Raw genomic sequence first — 21440 nt, forward strand, 5'->3', positions numbered from 1 at the left:
ATGGCCTCAAATTCTGCTGTAAAAATACTACCCCCAGATGTTAGAAGTGTTGTTAATGACTCCCAGAATGTGTGAAGACATAGCCAGTATCATCATCGACCTTCAGAGCTGTCAGTATTCACTGTGGTGACAGAAGCCATGTGATACCGCCCTTTTATCATTTCTGACCTGCTACTGCCAGCCGTTGTGCAACATGGTTTGGACCCAACAAACTGTAAGTCCACCGCAGAAATATTTAACCATGCTGTCTCTACTCCTCTTCATGGTTAGTCTGGACAGTCTTCGCTCTGACCACCTTCCTCCACTGAACCCTATTGTCAAGTCATATTTGCAACTCACTCCATAATCGCGGAATATTCCCGGTGCTGGATTTTGTGCATGAGCTGACCTATCCATTATGTCCTGTAAATGTTCTATAGGATTCACACTGGGCGAGCTTGGTGGCCAAACCATTTGTTTGAATTGTTCAGAATGTTTCCAAACCAATCGTGAACAATTGTGGCAAGGTGACATGGTGCATTGTCATCCATAAAAACACCATCGTTGTTTGAGAACATGAAGTCCATGAATGGCTGCAAATGGTCTGCAACTACTCGAACTTACCCATTTCCCATCATTTGGACCAGAGGACCCAGTACATTCTATGAAAACTTAACTGACACCATCATGGAGCCGCCATCACCTTGCACAATGCCTTGACAACTTGGGTCCAGGGCTTCATGGGGCCTGCACCACACTTTAACCCTACTATCAGCTCCTACCAACTGAAATCAGTGCTCATAACACCAGACCGCAGTTTTCCAGTCTATGGTCCAACCCATATGGTTACGAGCCCAGGAGAGAGGCACTGCAGATGATGTCGCATCTGTCGTCTGCTGCCATACCCCATTAACACCTAATTCCCTATAATGTATGAATGTCTTCACTCTAGCTAAAGATGGGGGGGGGGGAGGAGGTGTTAGTCACCATGCACCATACTTGCAAAGTTTATTGTCATTTGAAGTGGATGTGAGTATACATATTTCGTGGTTCAAAATATAAAAAATGGAGTAAGGTTTAGTTCTGCTGTATCTTTCTTTTCTTCTCTAAAATGAGGAGGGGAACATAGCTCTCCACAGTTGATACATATTGACAGTTGGTGGCAGGGAATATTCTCATGCAATTCCCACCACAATCTCCACAAGTCAGTTATTTTGTGTAAGGAGATACACCCAAAACACATTCATTTAAAATGCCAAATGGAGAGCAGAAAATATGGCTCCATATTACATTGGTTTACCATTGCTATTACCTTTCAGGTAATACAACTCATCCAGAAGCTAAATTAAAAGCACCAGTATCCACCTTATATTTTGGTCCCATCAGATATGGCTACAAAAATGGACACCCATTCACTCCAGGTTTGTATGCAGTTCATTAGTCTGCAATGTGAGGTGGTTGTCATGCACTAGACCCAGTGTAAGTGGATGCAGAAACTGTTAGAATTTGTTTAAGTATCAGTGGATGAAAAATGGTCAGATACAAGATGCCCCCTCCTCCCCCCCTCATTATAGGGCATGATGATACATAACCAAAGCCTGATGCAGGGCATAGTTCAGTCATATCAGTCCAGGGCCTATTGGGTGACAATGGTGGGGGGAGGGGAGGTGCTTCTCTGTGGTTGGTTCTTTGTAAGGCCTTCAGCTTACTGGGCGAGAGATTTCTCATCACTGCAGATGTGCTAGGCTGTATAGGAGGGATCTTTTGGTGTGGAAGGGGTGGCAATGCCAAAGTGCAGGTAATATTGATGATTGGTGGGTTTGACATGGACTGAGGTGTGGAGGGAGCTACCTGAGGGGAGAAGACCAACATCTAGGAATGTGGGATGATGGGTGGGGGAAGACCAGCTGAAGTGGATGGGAGAGACGGTGTTGAGGAAGAATGAGTATAAGGCATCCTGGCCTTGGGTCCAGATTATAAAGATGTCAGCAATACACTTGAACCAGACCAGGGGTTTGGGGTTTTGGGAAGCTAGGAATGCTTCCTCTAGATGGCCCAGATGAGGTTGACACAGGAGGGCACCATGCAAGTGCCTACAGCTGTGCCACAAATTTGTCTGCATACCTTCCCTTCAAAGGTGACATAGTTATGGGTTAGGAAGTAGTTGGTTAGGTGTACGAGGAACGAAGTGGTGGGTTTGGAATCTGCAGGGCATTGGGAGAGGTAATGTTTAACTGCAGCAAAGCCATGGGCATGAGCGATGTTGGTGTATAGTAAGGTTGCATCAACAGTGACGAGTAGGGATCCGGCAGGTAAGGGTGTGGGGAAAGTGGAGAGTTGTCACTAACTAGCCACACTGGGATGCCCATAATTGCTAGGTTTCTAGATTTTGGGGAGCATGTAGAAGGTGGGTGTGCGAGCTGTTGTTGGGGCAAGTAGAGAGATGGATTCAGGGGAGAGGTTCTGAGAAGGGCCTAAGGATTTCAGCAGGGATTGAGTATTATGTTGGACTTCTGGGATGGGGTCACTCTGGCATAACTTGTAGGTGCAGCTGTAGGAGAAGTGGCAGAGGACTTCTGCCAGGTAGTCTCTCCGGTTCATCACAACGGTGGTGGAACCTTTGTCTGCCAGGAGGATGATACAGTCAGGATCCATTTTTAAGTTTCTCATTAGGGAGGGAACTGAGGAAGGATGGTGGGGCCAGGTTGGATGTTAAGAATCCTGGAAGGTGACCTTGGAATGGTCAGGAGGGACTGTGGGTGTGTCACTGTTGGATGGTGGGGCTGAACAGGGACAGGAAGAGTTCAATGTTGTGACTGGATTGGCTTTGGTTAGAGGGGTTAGTGGCAAAGATGTGCTTCGACTATAGGGCATACGAGAAGGAGTATGTCTTTCACAAGTTCCAACATGGTTAAACCTGGGTGTAGGACTGAATGTGCGGCCTTTGGATAGTATGGAAACTTCTCTGGGTCTGACGAGTTTGGTGGAGAGGTTAACAACAGTGTTCTGGGATTGTTTCGGCACTAGATTTTGTGGAGTGTTGACAGGGGTTTTTGGATGATGCTGTAGATTACAAACGTCAGCTAGGCAGGGTCCTGGTGCTATGATGGATTGACAAGAAGGAACGCTGCGGGTAGGATAGGGGTAGGACAATGGTGCCCCAAGGTGGGAGTAGGATGTCAGCAGGCTGGATAACTTGTGGAGGTGGTATTTGGAATTTTCTTCTAGCTGTTTGAGTGTCATGATTTCCGTTTGGGTGATGAGGTGTATGTAGTTTTGATTGCATAGTAACAGTATTTTGCAGAGCGAGTGGAGGCAGTTGAGGGATGCGTGTGACATCCCCCTAAGGGGATCTGCATTCATTTGCTGAGTACAGGTTTGGTGTCCCCAGAATTCCTGAGCTGGGGACTTCTAAGAGCTGTCAGTCCCCTGTCACTGTAAGCTCTGGGCATGCTTCAGCGAACACCATATGGTGCAGTGGTGGAACGTTGTATGTCTCAGGGAACGGGGATCTTGGCTTGACTGGCTGGATCGCGAGAATGGAATAAACCTCTATTAAAAAAATAAAAACCTTCAATCTCAAGGTGTGCTGCACACTGATAGGATGCATGGCTGCTGAGATGGGGCAGTCATTAGTGGGCAACCTCTGGGGAACATGCTGCACCTCAGTTGTATAAGGCTTACTCAGGCTCTGTCTGAGTGGACCCTTATTTCCCTAGCCGCTCATAGGATCGAAATGGAAGCCTTTAAATCATCATATTCTCTCCTCCCATTCATCCAAGAGAATGAGAGAGGCTAGTCTTCCTGATAATAAGAATACTTTGGACTTCAGTAACAGGGCTCATCGAGTCATGAATAATAATGTGTTTTTGGTGATAAAGAGGAGGGAGAGGACATTTGAAAATGTGTCCCCCTTCTGTATCCATTAGGGTTTTCAGACGATGCCACTCCATTTGCCACACAAACCTGCTTCTACAAAAAAACATCTCCATGTCACATGCATCCCTCAACTGCCTCCACTCGCTCTGCAAAATTCTGTTACTATGCAATCACAACTACATACACCTCATCACCCAAACTGAAATCATGACACTCAAACAGCTAGAAGAAAATTCCAAATACCACCTCCATAAGTTATCCAGTCTGCTGACATCCTACTCCCACTTTGGGGCACTACTATACTACCCCCCATGCTACCCAAAGGGTTCATCCTCATTAACCCCTCATAGCACCCAGACCCTGCTAGCTGGCCTTTGCATCCTACCACTTTCTCCAAAACCCCCTACCAGCAATATGAAATCCGGAGTCCATCAGAATTCTCAGCCCCACAGAAGTTTAAGTCCTATCCAATGGCCGCATTCAGCCCTACTCCCAGGTTAAACAATGTTGAACTTGTGACAGACCTAATCTCCTTCTCTCGTTCCCCAAAGTGGAAACACTTTTTTGCCACCAATCCCTCCAACCAAAGACAATCCAATCCCAACATCGAACCCTGCTTGTCCCAATTCATACCGCCATCCAACAGTGATCCAGCCACAATCCCTCCCAACCATCCCCAGGTCACCATCTAGGAATTCCTAACTTCAAACCTGGCCTCACAATCCTTCCACTGGTCCCTCCCTAACGACAATAATCTTTCAACAGAAGAAAGGACTGGAATACACAATCTAAAATAGGATCTTGACTGGATCACCCTCATGGCAGACAAAGGTTCCACCACTGTTGTGATGAACAGGGAAAAAAATGGAAATGAGGAGGGACTACCCGTCAGGAGGCCTCCGCTAGTTGTCCATCAGCTCCACCTGCAAGTTCTGTCAAGAGTGACCCCATCCCAGATGTCTAACATAACCTCCAATTCCTGCTGAAATCATTAGGCCCTTCTCAGAACTTCTCCCCTGAATCCATCTCTCTACTCACCCCAACAGCAAAGCACACCCACTTTCTATAAGCTCCCCAAAATCCACAAACCTAACAGTCCTGGATGTCCCATTGTGGCTGGTTACAGTGCTCCCACTGAAAGAATCTCAGCCCTGGTTGATCAACATCCCCAACTAATTTTCCAAAACCAAGCCTCCCACATTAAAGATACCAACCGCTTCCGGCACCAGCTTTCAACCAGCGCCACATTCTTACCTCCCAGATCTCTACTCGTCACTGCTGATGCAACCTCACTAAACACCAACATCGCTCATGCCTATGGCTTTGCCACAATTAAACATTACCTCTCCCAATGCCCTGCAGATTCCAAACCCACCACTTCATTCCTCATACACCTAACCAACTACTTCCTAACCCATAACTACGTCACTTTTGAAGGGAAGGTATACAAACAAATTTGTGGCACATCTGTGGGCACCTGCACGTTGCCCTCCTATGCCAACATCTTCCGGGCCCTCTAGAGGAAACATTCCTAGCTTCTCAAAACCCCAAAACCCTGGTCTAGTTCACGTGTACTGCTTACATCTTTATAATCTGGACCCAAGGCCAGGATACCTTATCCTCATTCTTCCACAACATCAACACTGTCTCTCCCATCCGTTTCACCTGGTCCTCCTCCACCCATCATCCCACATTCCTAAATGTCTATCTCTTCCTCTCAGACAGCTCCATCCACACCTTGGTTCACATCGAAGCCACCAATCACCAACAGTACTGTCATTTTGACAGCTGCCACCCCTTCCACACCAAAAAAATCCCTGCCATAAAGCCTGGCCACCCTTGGTAGACACGTCTACAGTGATGAGAACTCCCTCACCCCGTATGCTGAAGGCCTTACAAAGGTCTTCACTGACAGGCAATACCCTTCAGACCTAACTCACAAACAGATTTCCTGCCTCATATACTCATAAATACCTGATTCTCACATCCACTCCAAAAACCAACCCAAACAAGCAGCTTCCTTGTCACCTAATACTACCCTGGACTGGAATGACTGAACCACACCCTTTGTTAAACTTTATCTATCATCATGCTCTGAAATGGGGGATGTCCTACCCAAAATACTTCCAACCCCATCCAAAATGGTATTCTGCTGCCCATCCAACCTGCATAACATCCTAGAACATCCCTATGCAATTCGATCATACCCCTATGGCAAACCCAGATGCAAGATCTGTCCAATCCACTCACCCAGCACCACTTACTCTATTCCCGTAACAGGCTTATCATACACCACCATGGGCTGCCCCAGCCGTGAAAGCAGCCATGTTTTATACCGGCTCTGCTGCAACCACAGCACAGCAATTTACATTGGTATGACAACCAACCAGCTATCAACTGGGATGAGTGGCCACCCCCAAACTGTTGCCAAAAGCAAGGTGGACCATCCAGTGGCATAAGATGCACAATTTCAATGGCAGATTCATGACCAATGTCATCTGGATCCTCCGCACCACCACCACCACCACCACCACCAGCTTCTCAGGAGCTGTGTAAACAGGAGCTATCCTTACACCACACCCTTCACTCCTGTAACCTTCCTGGCCTAAACATAAGGCAAGTAACTGCCCCACCCCCCCCACCACCCAATAGTGTGTACACCATCCCCTGCTCAGTACCCCCAGCCCAATTTGTGTCCCCACATTAGCTAGTTGTGTGCTGTCATCTCATGTCCTAGTCTATGAAATTGCATGCCCCACTATCTGGCACCTGCTTCTTCTACCGATACACCCCTAGCTAGCCCACAGATGGCTCCTCGATCTCCCAAGTGCCACCTAAATGCTTCTTCCCCCACCCCCTCCTTGCCTCCCACCTCTCTTCATCCATCCCTCACCTATCCCTCAGCTCAACCCCCCCCCCCCCCCCTACACATCACCCCAGGACACTCACCGTGGGCCAGTAAGGAGCTGACAGTTGACTGAGCACAATGTGAGGAGACCAGAGAGAGAGAGAGAGAGAGAGAGAGAGAGAGAGTGTGTGTGTGTGTGTGTGTGTGTGTGTGTGTGTGTGTGAGGAAGTGCATTCCGAAAGATAGCCATGCTCTGGACCTTTCTTCTGTATGCCTGTTAGATGACACAGTGCTTCTGCTTTTTGGTGAGTCGTCTCCTTTATTCCCAAACAATTTGCTATCTTCAACCCGAACTTTCCATACATTATTAAATAGTTTTTTGTTTGTTTGTAATTACACCTGCAGTCCTGGTACACATTTTAAAAAAACATGCACCACAACCTGTCACTAGAGAACCCAAAACAAAATGGCACGATACCTTTGATAAAGTGGAGTAATGTGTGGTAGCTCATTTTCTGCATTTGAAGGGGAACAATGCTGCAACAATCCGTGCAGAGTTGGGGGAAGCGTACAGAACAACGCACCATCATATGACTTAGTGGTTAGGTGGTACAGTGCTTCCAGTGTGGCCAACAGTCTGAATGAAGAAAAATGAAGGGGGAAGACCATCTCTCAGTGGAAAACCAAGACTCCCAGTAGAAGTGGAGGAACTGATGCTGGAAAAATTGAGAAACAGCCATGCGTCAGTTTTCAACACACTGCGGAACATTTTTAAATATGATAAACGTTGCCGCTGTGCCGGGTTCCATGACCGCTTGCACCAATTTAAAGAGCCTGCCAGACTGAGGCAGCTGCAGGAATATTTCAGCCATTTCTGGCCAATCCTGAGGACTTCATTAACCACCTGTTCAACATGGACAAATCCTGGGTGTATCACTATTCCCTTGGGACGAGGGAGCAAAGCAAGCAGTGAAATTATGTCCATTCACCAGTGCTGAAAAAGGTGAAGACCCAACCACTATTGAGTAAAGCGATATCTGGCTTTCTCTCTCTCTCTCTCTCTCTCTCTCTCACACACACACACACACACACACACAGAATGCTGCCAAGGTGAAGAGTCGTGCAACCCTGCCCGAAGGTGTGGTTTTTGTTCCACGAAATCGCCCCAGCTCAAATTTTGCTTCACCTCCTATATTCTCCTGAAATAGCTCCCGTAGACTTCTTCCGCTTTCCTCGCATAAAGAAACCATTGCATGGTAAGCATTTTCAAAATGACAATGAGATGATTTCTGAGGTGGAATGTTTCGCGAACAGCTGAAATGCAGCCTTCTACAACCAATGTCTACACCAAATCATCCATTACTGGCAAAAATATAGGACACTGAAAGATGAATATGCAGACAACTAACACTATCACACAGTTTTGTGGTTGCTGCTTGAGTTTTTTGAGGTTATAATTTTATGACTACCCATTGTAAAAATCATCTGTTAATATAAGAGTAACAGATGTCGATATAAATCTGAAATATTGCTAAACAGTCTTACGCACTTCTTTTCTATGAAAGGAAGTCCATTATAACACTAGTTCTCTCTCTCTCTCTCTCTCTCTCTCTCTCCACACACACACACACACACACACACACACACACACACACACACACACACACACACAAAATAGTCTTGCCAGTGCTACTAACTCACATCCACGCCAAACATTATTGTCTCAGCTGCAAAAATGGGTCGTCATAATAAGTGTGTTCTTCGTCTTTCTCCTTTTCTGATCGAGTGATATCGGAATTCATTAGAGTAATTCACTGGTTCTTTCAGGCAGATACCCGGAAGGCCCCAGGAAGAAACTGAACCTGCAAGACCAGTGCATTGTTTGGCAACTCTATATCTGTTTCACAATTGATATTTTCAGTTGCACTTTCACCTTTTATTTAATGTTCTGGCACACAAAACTGTCTTGCTTGACATCCTGCTGAAGCAATATGTTAAGTTCCAGATGGCAACATTTGTATGCTTTTCAGACAGCATGGGGCACAGGTTGTGGGCATTCCTGCAGTTGCATTTGTATTCAATGGTGTTATACTTCTCAATAGGTTTTTGAAGAGCTTGATAAATTTAGTCACACAGGTGGAGGCTGCAGTGCATTTGTAACACAATAGAGATATTTTCAATGTTTTCTCGAGTTCTTGTACTTTTCACATTACTCCACGGCAAGTGAATCATATCTGCTAGGTTGGCAACATTGTTTCGTCACAATAAAGCATCTTCTCACAATTACTTCAATCTTATATGACAGTGTTATGCAACTGAATCACTGGTATTTAAGATAAACTTTATTGTGCATACAGATACTAAAAGATTAATGAGGACATCATCAAAGAGGTCACCCAAGAACAGTGCACAAAGTTGCTTTTCTCACCAACACCCCATCTTTTCGTTTACTTACATCTTAATTACCACTCAGGTACTGAACAGCATTCAGACAAAAGCAGTAAGTCAAAGACAACTGCCACACACCCTGCTTTCCCTTCCTCTTCTTGCCTGTTTCCATGTTATCTTGACAAAAAACAAATGTCTTGAGTGGAATAAGAAGTGATGTGTGTGTTCCTTGCTGAGCTATTTTAATGTCGGAAATGTAGCTGGTAGTGTCTGACTCAAGTCTGAAGTGTTAGAAAGTAAATGGCCTGTCCAGACAATGCACAACAGTCTAGACTCATTGGTTTGGAACACCGGTGGGAGGAACCAGTAGTGCAGAATGGAAAGGGAAAGAGATACCAAAAAGAGAGAAGGAGTTGGAAGTGACCAACAGAAGCTGAAGGGAAGTTAAAGAAAGACCAGAAGGGCAGAGCAACTGTGGGATGTTAAAAAACTAAGAAACATCAACAAGTGGTGAAAATCTGGGAGGCAGAAGAGGAGTAAGTGGAAAGGAAAAAGGCAGATGGATGCAGAAAATGCAGACTTGTGACAAGACCGAGGACTGAAGTCGTGATAGGCAAGGGTAAGGTAGGGTGAATGTACAACATAGCTGGGTCAATCCAAATGAAATGGTCCAATAAAAATTAAGTTGGTTGCTCGACCATTTTTAAGTATTTTAATTTTTTTATATGATTATTACCATATAACTGAGAAGTTCAAAACAGTTTTTTAAAAAATTTTACCTTTCACCTTTACTGAATGGCAGCCATTTTTGTTTGTAAGTGAGCGACGATGTTTCAGTTTAGAGATGTTAGCAAAAATATGAATATCTCTGCACTGGGTTAAGTTACAACATTGCAATTGACATGACTGTTTTTAAGAAACCGTCCTCTACAACACTGTCTATTACACAAAATACCCTAAATTCAAAAATAACCAGTCAAAATGACCTCCAAAGTTTGGTATCCAAATTTTCAAAACTCCACTTTTTAGGCCCAAAAGTAACAAACAAGCAGGGGTTGTGTGGCGTGGGCTGGGCGGTTTTTTAGGTTAGATGGCCTTGGGCAAGTACAGAAAGGGCAACAGCCTCAACGGGTGCGGGGCAAAGTCAGGACATGCGGGGACCAAGCAGCAATCGGTATTGTAATTGTCAACTGTCGAAGCTGCGTTGGTAAAGTACCGGAACTTCAAGCGCTGATAGAAAGCACCGAAGCTGAAATCGTTATAGGTACAGAAAGCTGGCTTAAGCCAGAGATAAATTCTGCCGAAATTTTTACAAAGGTACAGACAGTGTTTAGGAAGGATAGATTGCATGCAACCGGAGGTGGTGTGTTCGTCGCTGTTAGTAGTAGTTTATCCTGTAGTGAAGTAGAAGTGGATAGTTCCTGTGAATTATTATGGGTGGAGGTTACACTCAACAACCGAGCTGGGTTAATAATTGGCTCCTTTTACCGACCTCCCGACTCAGCAGCGTTAGTGGCAGAACAACTGAGAGAGAATTTGGAATACATTTCACATAAATTTTCTCAGCATGTTATAGTCTTAGGTGGAGATTTCAATTTACCAGATATAGACTGGGACACTCAGATGTTTAGGACGGGTGGTAGGGACAGAGCATCGAGTGACATTATACTGAGTGCACTATCCGAAAATTACCTCGAGCAATTAAACAGAGAACCGACTCATGGAGATAACATCTTGGACCTACTGATAACAAACAGACCCGAACTTTTCGACTCTGTAAGTGCAGAACAGGGAATCAGTGATCATAAGGCCGTTGCAGCATCTCTGAATATGGAAGTTAATAGGAATATAAAAAAAGGGAGGAAGGTTTATCTGTTTAGCAAGAGTAATAGAAGGCAGATTTCAGACTACCTAACAGATCAAAACGAAAATTTCTGTTCCGACACTGACAATGTTGAGTGTTTATGGAAAAAGTTCAAGGCAATCGTAAAATGCGTTTTAGACAGATACGTGCCGAGTAAAACTGTGAGGGATGGGAAAAACCCACCGTGGTACAACAGCAAAATTAGGAAACTACTGCGAAAGCAAAGAGAGCTTCACTCCAAGTTTAAACGCAGCCAAAACCTCTCAGAAAAACAGAAGCTAAACGATGTCAAAGTTAGCGTAAGGAGGGCTATGCGAGAAGCGTTCAGTGAATTCGAAAGTAAAATTCTATGTACAGACTTGACAGAAAATCCTAGGAAGTTCTGGTCTTACATTAAATCAGTAAGTGGCTCGAAACAGCATATCCAGACACTCCGGGATGATGATGGCATTGAAACAGAGGATGACAAGCGTAAAGCTGAAATACTAAACACCTTTTTCCAAAGCTGTTTCACAGAGGAAGACCGCACTGCGGTTCCTTCTCTAAATCCTCGCACAAACGAAAAAATGGCTGACATCGAAATAAGTGTCCAAGGAATAGAAAAGCAACTGGAATCACTCAACAGAGGAAAGTCCACTGGACCTGACGGGATACCAATTCGATTCTACACAGAGTACGCGAAAGAACTTGCCCCCCTTCTAACAGCCGTGTACCGCAAGTCTCTAGAGGAACGGAGGGTTCCAAATGATTGGAAAAGAGCACAGGTAGTCCCAGTCTTCAAGAAGGGTCGTCGAGCAGATGCGCAAAACTATAGACCTATATCTCTGACGTCGAGCTGTTGTAGAATTTTAGAACATGTTTTTTGCTCGCGTATCATGTCGTTTTTGGAAACCCAGAATCTACTATGTAGGAATCAACATGGATTCCGGAAACAGCGATCGTGTGAGACCCAACTCGCTTTATTTGTTCATGAGACCCAGAAAATATTAGATACAGGTTCCCAGGTAGATGCTATTTTTCTTGACTTCCGGAAGGCGTTCGATACAGTTCCGCACTGTCGCCTGATAAACAAAGTAAGAGCCTACGGAATATCAGACCAGCTGTGTGGCTGGATTGAAGAGTTTTTAGCAAACAGAACACAGCATGTTGTTATCAATGGAGAGACGTCTACAGATGTTAAAGTAACCTCTGGTGTGCCACAGGGGAGTGTTATGGGACCATTGCTTTTCACAATATATATAAATGACCTAGTAGATAGTGTCGGAAGTTCCATGCGGCTTTTCGCGGATGATGCTGTAGTATACAGAGAAGTTGCAGCATTAGAAAATTGTAGCGAAATGCAGGAAGATCTGCAGCGGATAGGCACTTGGTGCAGGGAATGGCAACTGTCCCTTAACATAGACAAATGTAATGTATTGCGAATACATAGAAAGAAGGATCCTTTATTGTATGATTATATGATAGCGGAACAAACACTGGTAGCAGTTACTTCTGTAAAATATCTGGGAGTATGCGTGCGGAACGATTTGAAGTGGAATGATCATATAAAATTAATTGTTGGCAAGGCGGGTACCAGGTTGAGATTCATTGGGAGAGTGCTTAGAAAATGTAGTCCATCAACAAAGGAGGTGGCTTACAAAACACTCGTTCGACCTATACTTGAGTATTGCTCATCAGTGTGGGATCTGTACCAGATCGGGTTGACGGAGGAGATAGAGAAGATCCAAAGAAGAGCGGCGCGTTTCGTTACAGGGTTATTTGGTAACCGTGATAGCGTTACGGAGATGTTTAATAAACTCAAGTGGCAGACTCTGCAAGAGAGGCGCTCTGCATCGCGGTGTAGCTTGCTCGCCAGGTTTCGAGAGGGTGCGTTTCTGGATGAGGTATTGAGTATATTGCTTCCCCCTACTTATACCTCCCGAGAGATCACGAATGTAAAATTAGAGAGATTAGAGCACGCACGGAGGCTTTCAGACAGTCGTTCTTCCCGCGAACCATACGCGACTGGAACAGGAAAGGGAGGTAATGACAGTGGCACGTAAAGTGCCCTCCGCCACACACCGTTGGGTGGCTTGCGGAGAATGAATGTAGATGTAGGTAAGGAGTGATTTATGACAACCAATACAGAAGAGTTACATGTTTGCATCTGTTACTGTCCTTCAAAGTAGTCACCAGCATTGTGTAGAACCTATTGCCAGGTGTAGTATACCATCAGCAAAGCCTGTTCTGTTGATGGTGCTAATGGAGCGGTCTAAAGTTATGGCGATTCTCATGTACGACTGTGATTGCGTTATACTAATACATTATGTTCCTTCATGGCAGACTGTCAATGCAAAGTATTATTGTTCTTTTTTGGAGCATCCCCTGCGACCAGCTTTGCGAAAAAAGGGGCGACACTTTCTGCGCAACCCACCCATCATTTTGCACGACAATGCGCAGGCGCATACAGCGCAAGATGTGGCTGTTCTGGTGAGTCGATGGGACTGGGAAGTACCGTACCATCCACCATACTCCCCAGACTTCAGTCCTTGTGACTTTGATTTGATTCTGAAGATGAAGGAACCAATTTGTGGCATTCGCTTCAAAACTGGTCCAGAGATTCGACAGGCAGTAGACCGCTCCATTCGCACCATCAACAGAACAGGCTCTGCTAACGGTATACTACACCTTCCACATTGCTGGCAATAGGTTCTACACAATGTTGGTGACTACTTTGAATGACTAGTGCAAACATGTAACTTTTTTGTATCGGTTGTGAATAAACAGTTGCCACTATAAGTTCCAACCCTCATATACACTCAAGGACTAAGTTTTCAGTAAAAATGAATGTATCTTTCGATTGGATAAAGTACAATCGCTATGTGTTTACACTAAATTTTAGACACACTCAAAAATACAGTACTTTCGCTAATCTGGCACCCACATGTGCGAGGAATGGTCGGTTTGGCAAGAGTCTAGTGCATTAATTTTTGAAATGCAGTCTCCTCCAGATAATTTATAGCTCTGACTTGATATTTCATAGCCTGAAAAATGTTGCTAGGGTAAAAGTTATTAATTTTCACAGTTAATGTTCGATACTGCTAAAAGTCACAACCAAACTATCAGCTGCCACATAACTGTTTCTCCCCCTCCCCATCACTAAAGCAACATACAAAACACAAAGTGTTCTTCATAAAACAAGAATCCAAATGAAACATAGCCTTTTTATGAGCAAGCAGTGCTCTTATTAACCTACACATCTCCAACAATTCATACACAGTTAGTTAGTTACATGTTCCATTGATCAATAGCACGGAAAACCGTTATGATGTGGAACGTGTTTGTAATAAGCCTAATGATATCAGATGACCGAAATGGGCAAGTAATGTGCTGTTTTTAGTGCCTAATGTGCACAAATGCCAAACTCTCTCTCTCTTTTTTTTTTTAAGAAGAGCGCAAATTAACTGGAATTAATTGTTCTAAAAGAGAGAAAATAATGAACTACTTGTTAACACTTGCAATGGTTGTTTTCCACCAGAAATCTAGTTGACAATGTTTTCAAAACAGGTCACACAGACTTCATAATCACATTTAAGAAACGTCCCCACTTACATACATGAAAAATAAAAAGATTTGCAGCAAATGTTACCTCACTAGGTAGCTGCAAGATGTAATTTTGAAAGTTATGACAAAGAACACTAGTGACAATATGTTTTTTCTGCAGAGTATTAACCATATAGCAAATGAGTCACCACTATTAACATTTTTTTTTTTGACATGGAGCCTCATTTTTTTTTTTTTTTTATCTTTAGTGACTTACGAGTGATAAGCAGCAACGTTAGTTGGAAACCTATGAAGTGGACTTTCATATATATTTCAACTGTCAAACTATCGAGACACCAGTGTGGATAACAAGAGTTCTGGGCGAGGGGTATTCTTGTTATTAACATCTTCAAAGATATTTAAAACACGAACATATCAGACTACAGTACGAAAATTTGGTTTTTCAGTGGTGTCATAAATTTAACTATGGGTTGAACAACACTTTCATGCTGTCATGACGCATTCACTGGCTTCATCAAGTCAGAACAAAATTATCAATTTCCAACTTACATTAGATTTTAGGCTTTGCTATAGACTGCAACCAAAAGTTGCTTCTTCCTCTTTTTCGTCCTAAGAGTATTGTGAACTCACTAAACTCAATTTCTAGCGTGTAACATGCTTTAAACATCAGGTAATCCATCACTTAGCTAGCAAATTGTGCTAAAATATAACTGACTATATTTTATCCAATAACAAAGAAACTGTTTAGGATGAGGCAGTCATAAACAAGTTAAACTTTCAAAAGACAATAGGGATATTAAGATGCAGATCAAAAGTACATACAGACTCATCAGGCAAGATATTAGAAATCTTAGAGTATCAGAATTTACTTAAGAACTAGATATATTCAAGCAATGAATACAGCATCTACAACATTAAGGATATACAGACAAACAAGAAACTGGCAATTATTGAATAAACACACTTAAAGCATCAAATGATGTTACATGTACAAAGAAAGCAAAAATATAATCTCAAATAGACTATGGCAACTACTGATAATAAAGAGATGAGAACTTAAGAAACTGATACTAGGAACATCGAAGAATAATCCGAATTATCCAAAATACTTTGGAAATGTCTTCAAGAGAATGCAAGATGATACACTGAAAATTTTATAAGATTAACTACTCAAAACAATAAGAGTATGAAGAAAAGTAAACAGAAACTTAGGTGATCGTACGTTTCATTGCTCAATATGGCACTAACAGAAAGGAAACAATATAAGTACTCAACTATCTCTTCAAATGTTGGCATAATTTAAGAGGGAATCAGATCAGAGAGAGCTGAATATGAAAATAATTATACATAAAGCCATTTGACGCATAAATACAAAAGCACCACAAGATGATGTTTCAATACTACTGATAAAAGCTGAAAAAAAAGTATGTCAGAACTTGCAATTTATTTTACAAACTATAGATCCATCTGAATCATTTCCACTATTTACAAGATATTCACTAAAATTGTCAACAGCACAGAAAAAAACATAGTAACTTAATCAGACAGATGACCCAGCAGGCTTCCAAAGTTGCTTTAGCACAAATGGGTCACAATAACAAGATTGTAAAAGTCAGTAATAAATATGAAAATTATCGATTTGAGATTCATAATTTTCGGAAAGTTCTTTAACAAATAACCCTTGAAAAACAGGGCACTGATTCAACTTGTATTGGGAAAATACATAATCTGATGTTACAGCTCCCATTAGACTTTACCAGGATAATGCGGAATTCAGAATTGAGAGAGGTGTCGCCAAAGTGTTCTCAGCAATACAAAAGGAAATTTACATACCCTTAAATTGGGAAATTTAAGGAGCAGTATGATTTAATAGAACACTTACAAACCATGTTCATTTTTGTAAAGTCACTACCGTTCGTCTCAACTGAAGATAAACAACAGTTAATTGAAGTACTTAATACGGCCATTTTACAACTAGCCCTGAAAATCAACTACAATCAGACTATAAAAAAATAATGTGCAGCCAACACGCTGAGAAAAAGATTTTACAAGTTCATAATAAAATCATGGAACTTGTTGACGAGGAATTTGGTGCATTTGAAGACGACTGGATGGGCAGTTAAGAGAATAATCATAAGATTAAAAAAATGGCTTGGAATTTGTATGTAGTGGCGAAAAAAATTGGTGAACTGAGTGTCGTTCCGCAAGGTATGAAGATACGAATACTGGCAAGTACTTGAGGTGTGTTGTTTAACAAGGTATGACGATATGTATATCAGCAATTACTTGACATGACAGGAAAACAGTGGATTTGGAAACAGACTAGCAAAAGACATCATTGTGACAGTAATTACAATGAAATGGAGGTGGCCCAAACATTTAGCCTGGATTAGATCAGATTAGATTAGTTTCTCGTTCCATAGATCCGTGCTGAGGAGATCCTCATGGATGTGGAACATGTCCATTTTTTTTTAAGCTGAAATAACAATACTAATAGTATGAATATATACAATACATCATTTGTTTCTATTAAAAAATTCATCAATGGAGTAGAAGGAGTTGGCCACTAGTAAGTCTTTCAGGCTCCTTTTAAACTGATCTTTATTTGTAACTAAATTTTTTATGTTTACTGGCAAATTATTGAAGATGAGTGTTCCTGAGTAGTGGACCCCTCTTTGAACTAAAGTAAGTGCTTTTAAGTCCTTGTGCAGATCATTTTTGTTTCTGGTATTGTATGTATGAACTGAGCTGTTTGTTGGAAAAAAGAGATATATTATTTAGGACAAATTTCATTAATGAGTAAATATACTGAGAGGCAGTAGTTAGTATATCCAGTTCTTTGAAGAGGTTTCTACAGGACGTCCGTGAATTTACTCCACAAATAATACGTATTACACGCTTTTGGACTCTGAAAACTTTTGTTTGACTTGAAGAGTTACCCCAAAATATTACACCATACGACATTATGGAATGAAAGTAGGCAAAGTATGCAAGCTTTTTCATTTTTATGTCGCCTATGTCTGCTAACACTCGAATTGCAAATACAGATTTGTTAAGGCGTTTCTGCAGTTCTGTGGTGTGCTCTTCCCAAGTGAATTTATTATCAAGTTGTAATCCCAGGAATTTAAGACTGTCAACCTCTTCTATCAGCTCTTCCTCGTATTTTATGCATATGCTGGGTGGAAACCTCTTACAGGTTCTGAATTGCATATAGTGAGTCTTTTCGAAGTTTAATGTCAGTGAGTTGGCTTTAAACCATTTATTAATATCCATGAAAATATCATTAGCAGGTCTTTCTAGAACAACACTTGACATACTACTTATTGCAATACTTGTGTCATCTGCAAACAAAAAGAACTCTGCTTCTGGCAGTGTAACTGATGAGAGATCATTAATGTACAGAAAAAAAAGCAATGGCCCTAAGATGGATCCTTGTGGGACACCACATGTAATTTCTTCCCATTCTGATGATGATTTAATTCACTATTCCCTTGCACTGACACCCTTTGTTTCCTGTTAGTGAGGTATAACTTGAACCATTTTGCAGCACTGCCTGTGACACCATAGAATTCTGATTTATTTAAAAGGATGTTGTGGTTCACACAATCAAATGCCTTTGACAAATCACAGAAAATACCTGCTGCCTGTAACTTGTTATTTAATGAACTAAGTACATTTTCACTGTAGGTGTAAATAGCCTTCTCGCCAGAACCTTTCAGAAATCCAAACTGTGTTCTTGATAATATGTTATTTGTGGTCAGATGGTTGAGAAGCTGCCTGTACATTACTTTTTCTAAAATTTTTGAGAATGCTGGCAAAAGTGAAATCAGTCTGTAGTTTGATGGTATATCTTTATCCCCTTTCTTGAATAGAGGCTTAACTTCTGCATATTTTAGCCAGTCAAGAAATGTCCCAGTTATAGTTGACTGGTTACACAAGTAACTTAGAATTGTACTAAACTCATAAGAACATGCCTTAATTAACTTTGTTGATATTTCACCGTGCCCACTAGAATTCTTTGTTTTCAAAGATTTTATTATGGACGTTATTTCTTTTGGTGAAGTGAGTGACACATTCATGTACCTGAAGCTATCTGTAAAGGCTAGTTTCAGATATTCAAGGGCATTATTTACTAATCCTGACAATCCCATTCTATCAGTAACGGATATAAAGTACCTGTTAAATAGATTTGCCACACTATGCCCATCAGTTACTAATGTGTCACATACCCTTAGTGCTATTTGCTCCTGTTCCTTTCTGGTTCTACCAGTCTCCTCTTTCACTATATCCCATATTGTTTTTATTTTGTTCCCTGACATTGCTATCTTCTTCTCTTAGTGCATTTGTATAGATGTCTGAATTACTTTTTTTAATATTTTGCAGTAATCCTTGTATTTAGGCCTAGCTAAATCGTCAACATTGGAGCTATTCTTGGTTGAAAGATACATTTTACTTTTTGTCTTACAGGAATTTTTATTCCTTGTGTAATCCATGGTTTTATTATAGACTTCTGTTTAATTTGAGTAACTTTTAGAGGAAAACAGTTTTCAAACATGGTACTGACATTGTTCATGAATGTGTCATTTTTCATTCATGTCACGAGCCCTATAAATATCCTTCCAATTCATATCTTTGAGCAGTTTTCTAAAACTCTAAATTTTTGGTTGATTGACTACTCTCCTGTACTCAGATTTAGCAGTCTTGACAATCTGCTTAGAATTTACATCTAAAACAAGGAGCTGCATGTCATGATCTGATAGTCCATTTATTGTAGGTTTTATGATAGGATTTTGTTCCTTTGATTTGTCTATAAAAATGTTATCAATGGCTGTCCTTGAGGATTTAGTGAGCCTAGTTGGAAAGTTTACAGTGTGAGTTAGATTGAAAGACAACATTACTAACTGCAGCAAATGTTTACTGGAAGATTGCATTAAAAAATCTGTATTAAAGTCACCAGCAATCAAAATTTCTTTGTTTCTTCCTGTTAAATAACCCAAAAGAGCTTCTAGATGATTTATGAATAGATTATAATTTCCTGCAGGTGCTCAGTAAATAGTTACTATTATATAGGATCTGTTATGGAACTCTACTTCTGTTGCACATGCTTCTAGATGTTGCTCTAAACAGAATTTATTAATGTCAATGTTCTTGAATTTATGGCAGTTTTTAATAAATTTGGCATCTCCTCCTCCACCCATATCTACTCTGCAGAAGTAGGAAGCTAGCTTAAATCCTGATATGTCTAACATATCTATACGAGTGGTCACTTGATGTTCCGGGAGGCAGATTATGTCAATTAAATGGTTAGATGAATTCATTTCATCGATACAAATGAGTAGTTCATCAACTTTATTTCTGAGTTCCGGAATGTTCTGGTGTAATAAAGACAACTGATACTAATGGGATTACAACTGCTTTGGCAAAGATGAACTGGCAGTTTCTGATTACTTTCTGTTAAACATTGTTTAAATGGAGTGGTATGCTAAAATCTGACTCCTGTTCATCTGTTTTCTGTCTGCCAAAATAGTTTTCTTTCCCCCTTCCCTATCCTAAAAAAGGCACACCTGTGACCACTTGTGACAGTGTCCACCCTTAAGTTTTCTGCAATCAACCCAGACAGTTTTCCCTTCCCTTTCCTATTGAGGTGAAGGCCACGTCTGTACAAGACGTCGAATTGCTAATGAATTAATCACAAAATTTCTTCTGGGTAAATTAACTGTTTTGTACATCTATTCATTAACAGAAAGTAATTCATGCATCCAATCAAAATGTATAGTCTTACAATGGTAATTTAGGCTGCGGAATTAGTTATTCGACTTCAATCGAGAAACTAAGCAATAAAAATGAAATCAGTATGCCAACAATACAAGGTTTCTTTGCACATGCATGTAATATCTGCAAAGTTAAACACATTTCATAACAAAACAACACGTATGGGGCCACAAACAAACGCATGCGCCACTTATACATGCAATTTACCCAAGTCAGGCGATATAATACACAGAAACGGCGGTACCGACAGTCTTACAGAATCATACACATGCCACTGGTTGTGAATCACGCCAATACGACAAAAACACTACCACTGACTCACTCGCACCGTGTAAAGTTATCCACCTGATGCTCAAAATTAGGTCTTTTATTCCTAAAGCTGTCATGTATGTCATCAAATCCCTTGTTAATGCAGGTAGGTAATATTTCTTTTTAATTAATCTCATAATTCGCCTTGATCCACGAATTCAAAGCCACAGCACACAGCGTCAGTTCTTACCGCGTCATCCCCTGAGTCTTCTGTATTTGTGGATTGCTCTGAATGAAAATGAGAGTTTTTCATTACTTTTGATTTAGCTGAACTCGTTACCGGTGACATATTGACTGATCATTGCCCACTATACTTAACATCTATTCCTAAACTTCATACTACATTTCAATCTCATCAGAAACTTTCCTTCAAAATAAACACCACACTACACACAACCGCACAAACCAATACAAAACGAATTAATTTCAAACGTATCCCACACTTGCCCACGCCACACTGCCAGGTCTACCAACATTACAACGATACGATTACATGTGTCCACTAGAAGCAAGTAATTTCCGCAAGTAATGTGTGCAAGACTTTGCCGACGTGTTTACAGTAGATCAAAAACTTGCGTAAGTGGAAAGGAACTTGCTTCAAGACATTGAGGTAGTGTTTACACTAGAGTCACGTTATGAGATAGGCAAGTGGGAGTTCAAAATCTTGTCTGCAAAAGCCTCAGCAGCTGCCACTGTTATTATTGAAGAAAAAACGCGACGAACAAAATTTTAAGAAAAGAAAGAATTGCTTGGGTTAAGAAGTGGGTACAAAGGCGTACATTTTTTTCCGAGATAGATCATCGAACGAACTAAAACCAAAGGACTCTGCTGAATTTAAAAACTTCCTGAGAATGTCTT

At 41.4% G+C, this 21440-nt stretch overlaps 1 protein-coding gene across 2 annotated transcripts in view; it reads right to left on the reverse strand.

Moving 5' to 3' along the window:
- LOC126254371 (polycomb protein EED) overlaps positions 1-21058 on the reverse strand; it is a 102358-nt gene extending 81300 nt beyond the window's left edge. The window contains exon 1 of one of the 2 annotated variants that reach the window (XM_049955307.1): positions 20773-21058. In XM_049955307.1, coding sequence (XP_049811264.1) covers positions 20773-20780 — 8 coding nt within the window. In that variant the 5' untranslated portion in view covers positions 20781-21058. The remainder of the gene's footprint in view (positions 1-20772) is intronic. The other variant, XM_049955306.1, reaches the window with a different exon arrangement.
- Positions 21059-21440: the final 382 nt, after the last annotated feature.

Source organism: Schistocerca nitens, chromosome 1 (genome assembly GCF_023898315.1).
Source record: "Schistocerca nitens isolate TAMUIC-IGC-003100 chromosome 1, iqSchNite1.1, whole genome shotgun sequence".
Lineage (NCBI taxonomy): Eukaryota > Metazoa > Arthropoda > Insecta > Orthoptera > Acrididae > Schistocerca > Schistocerca nitens.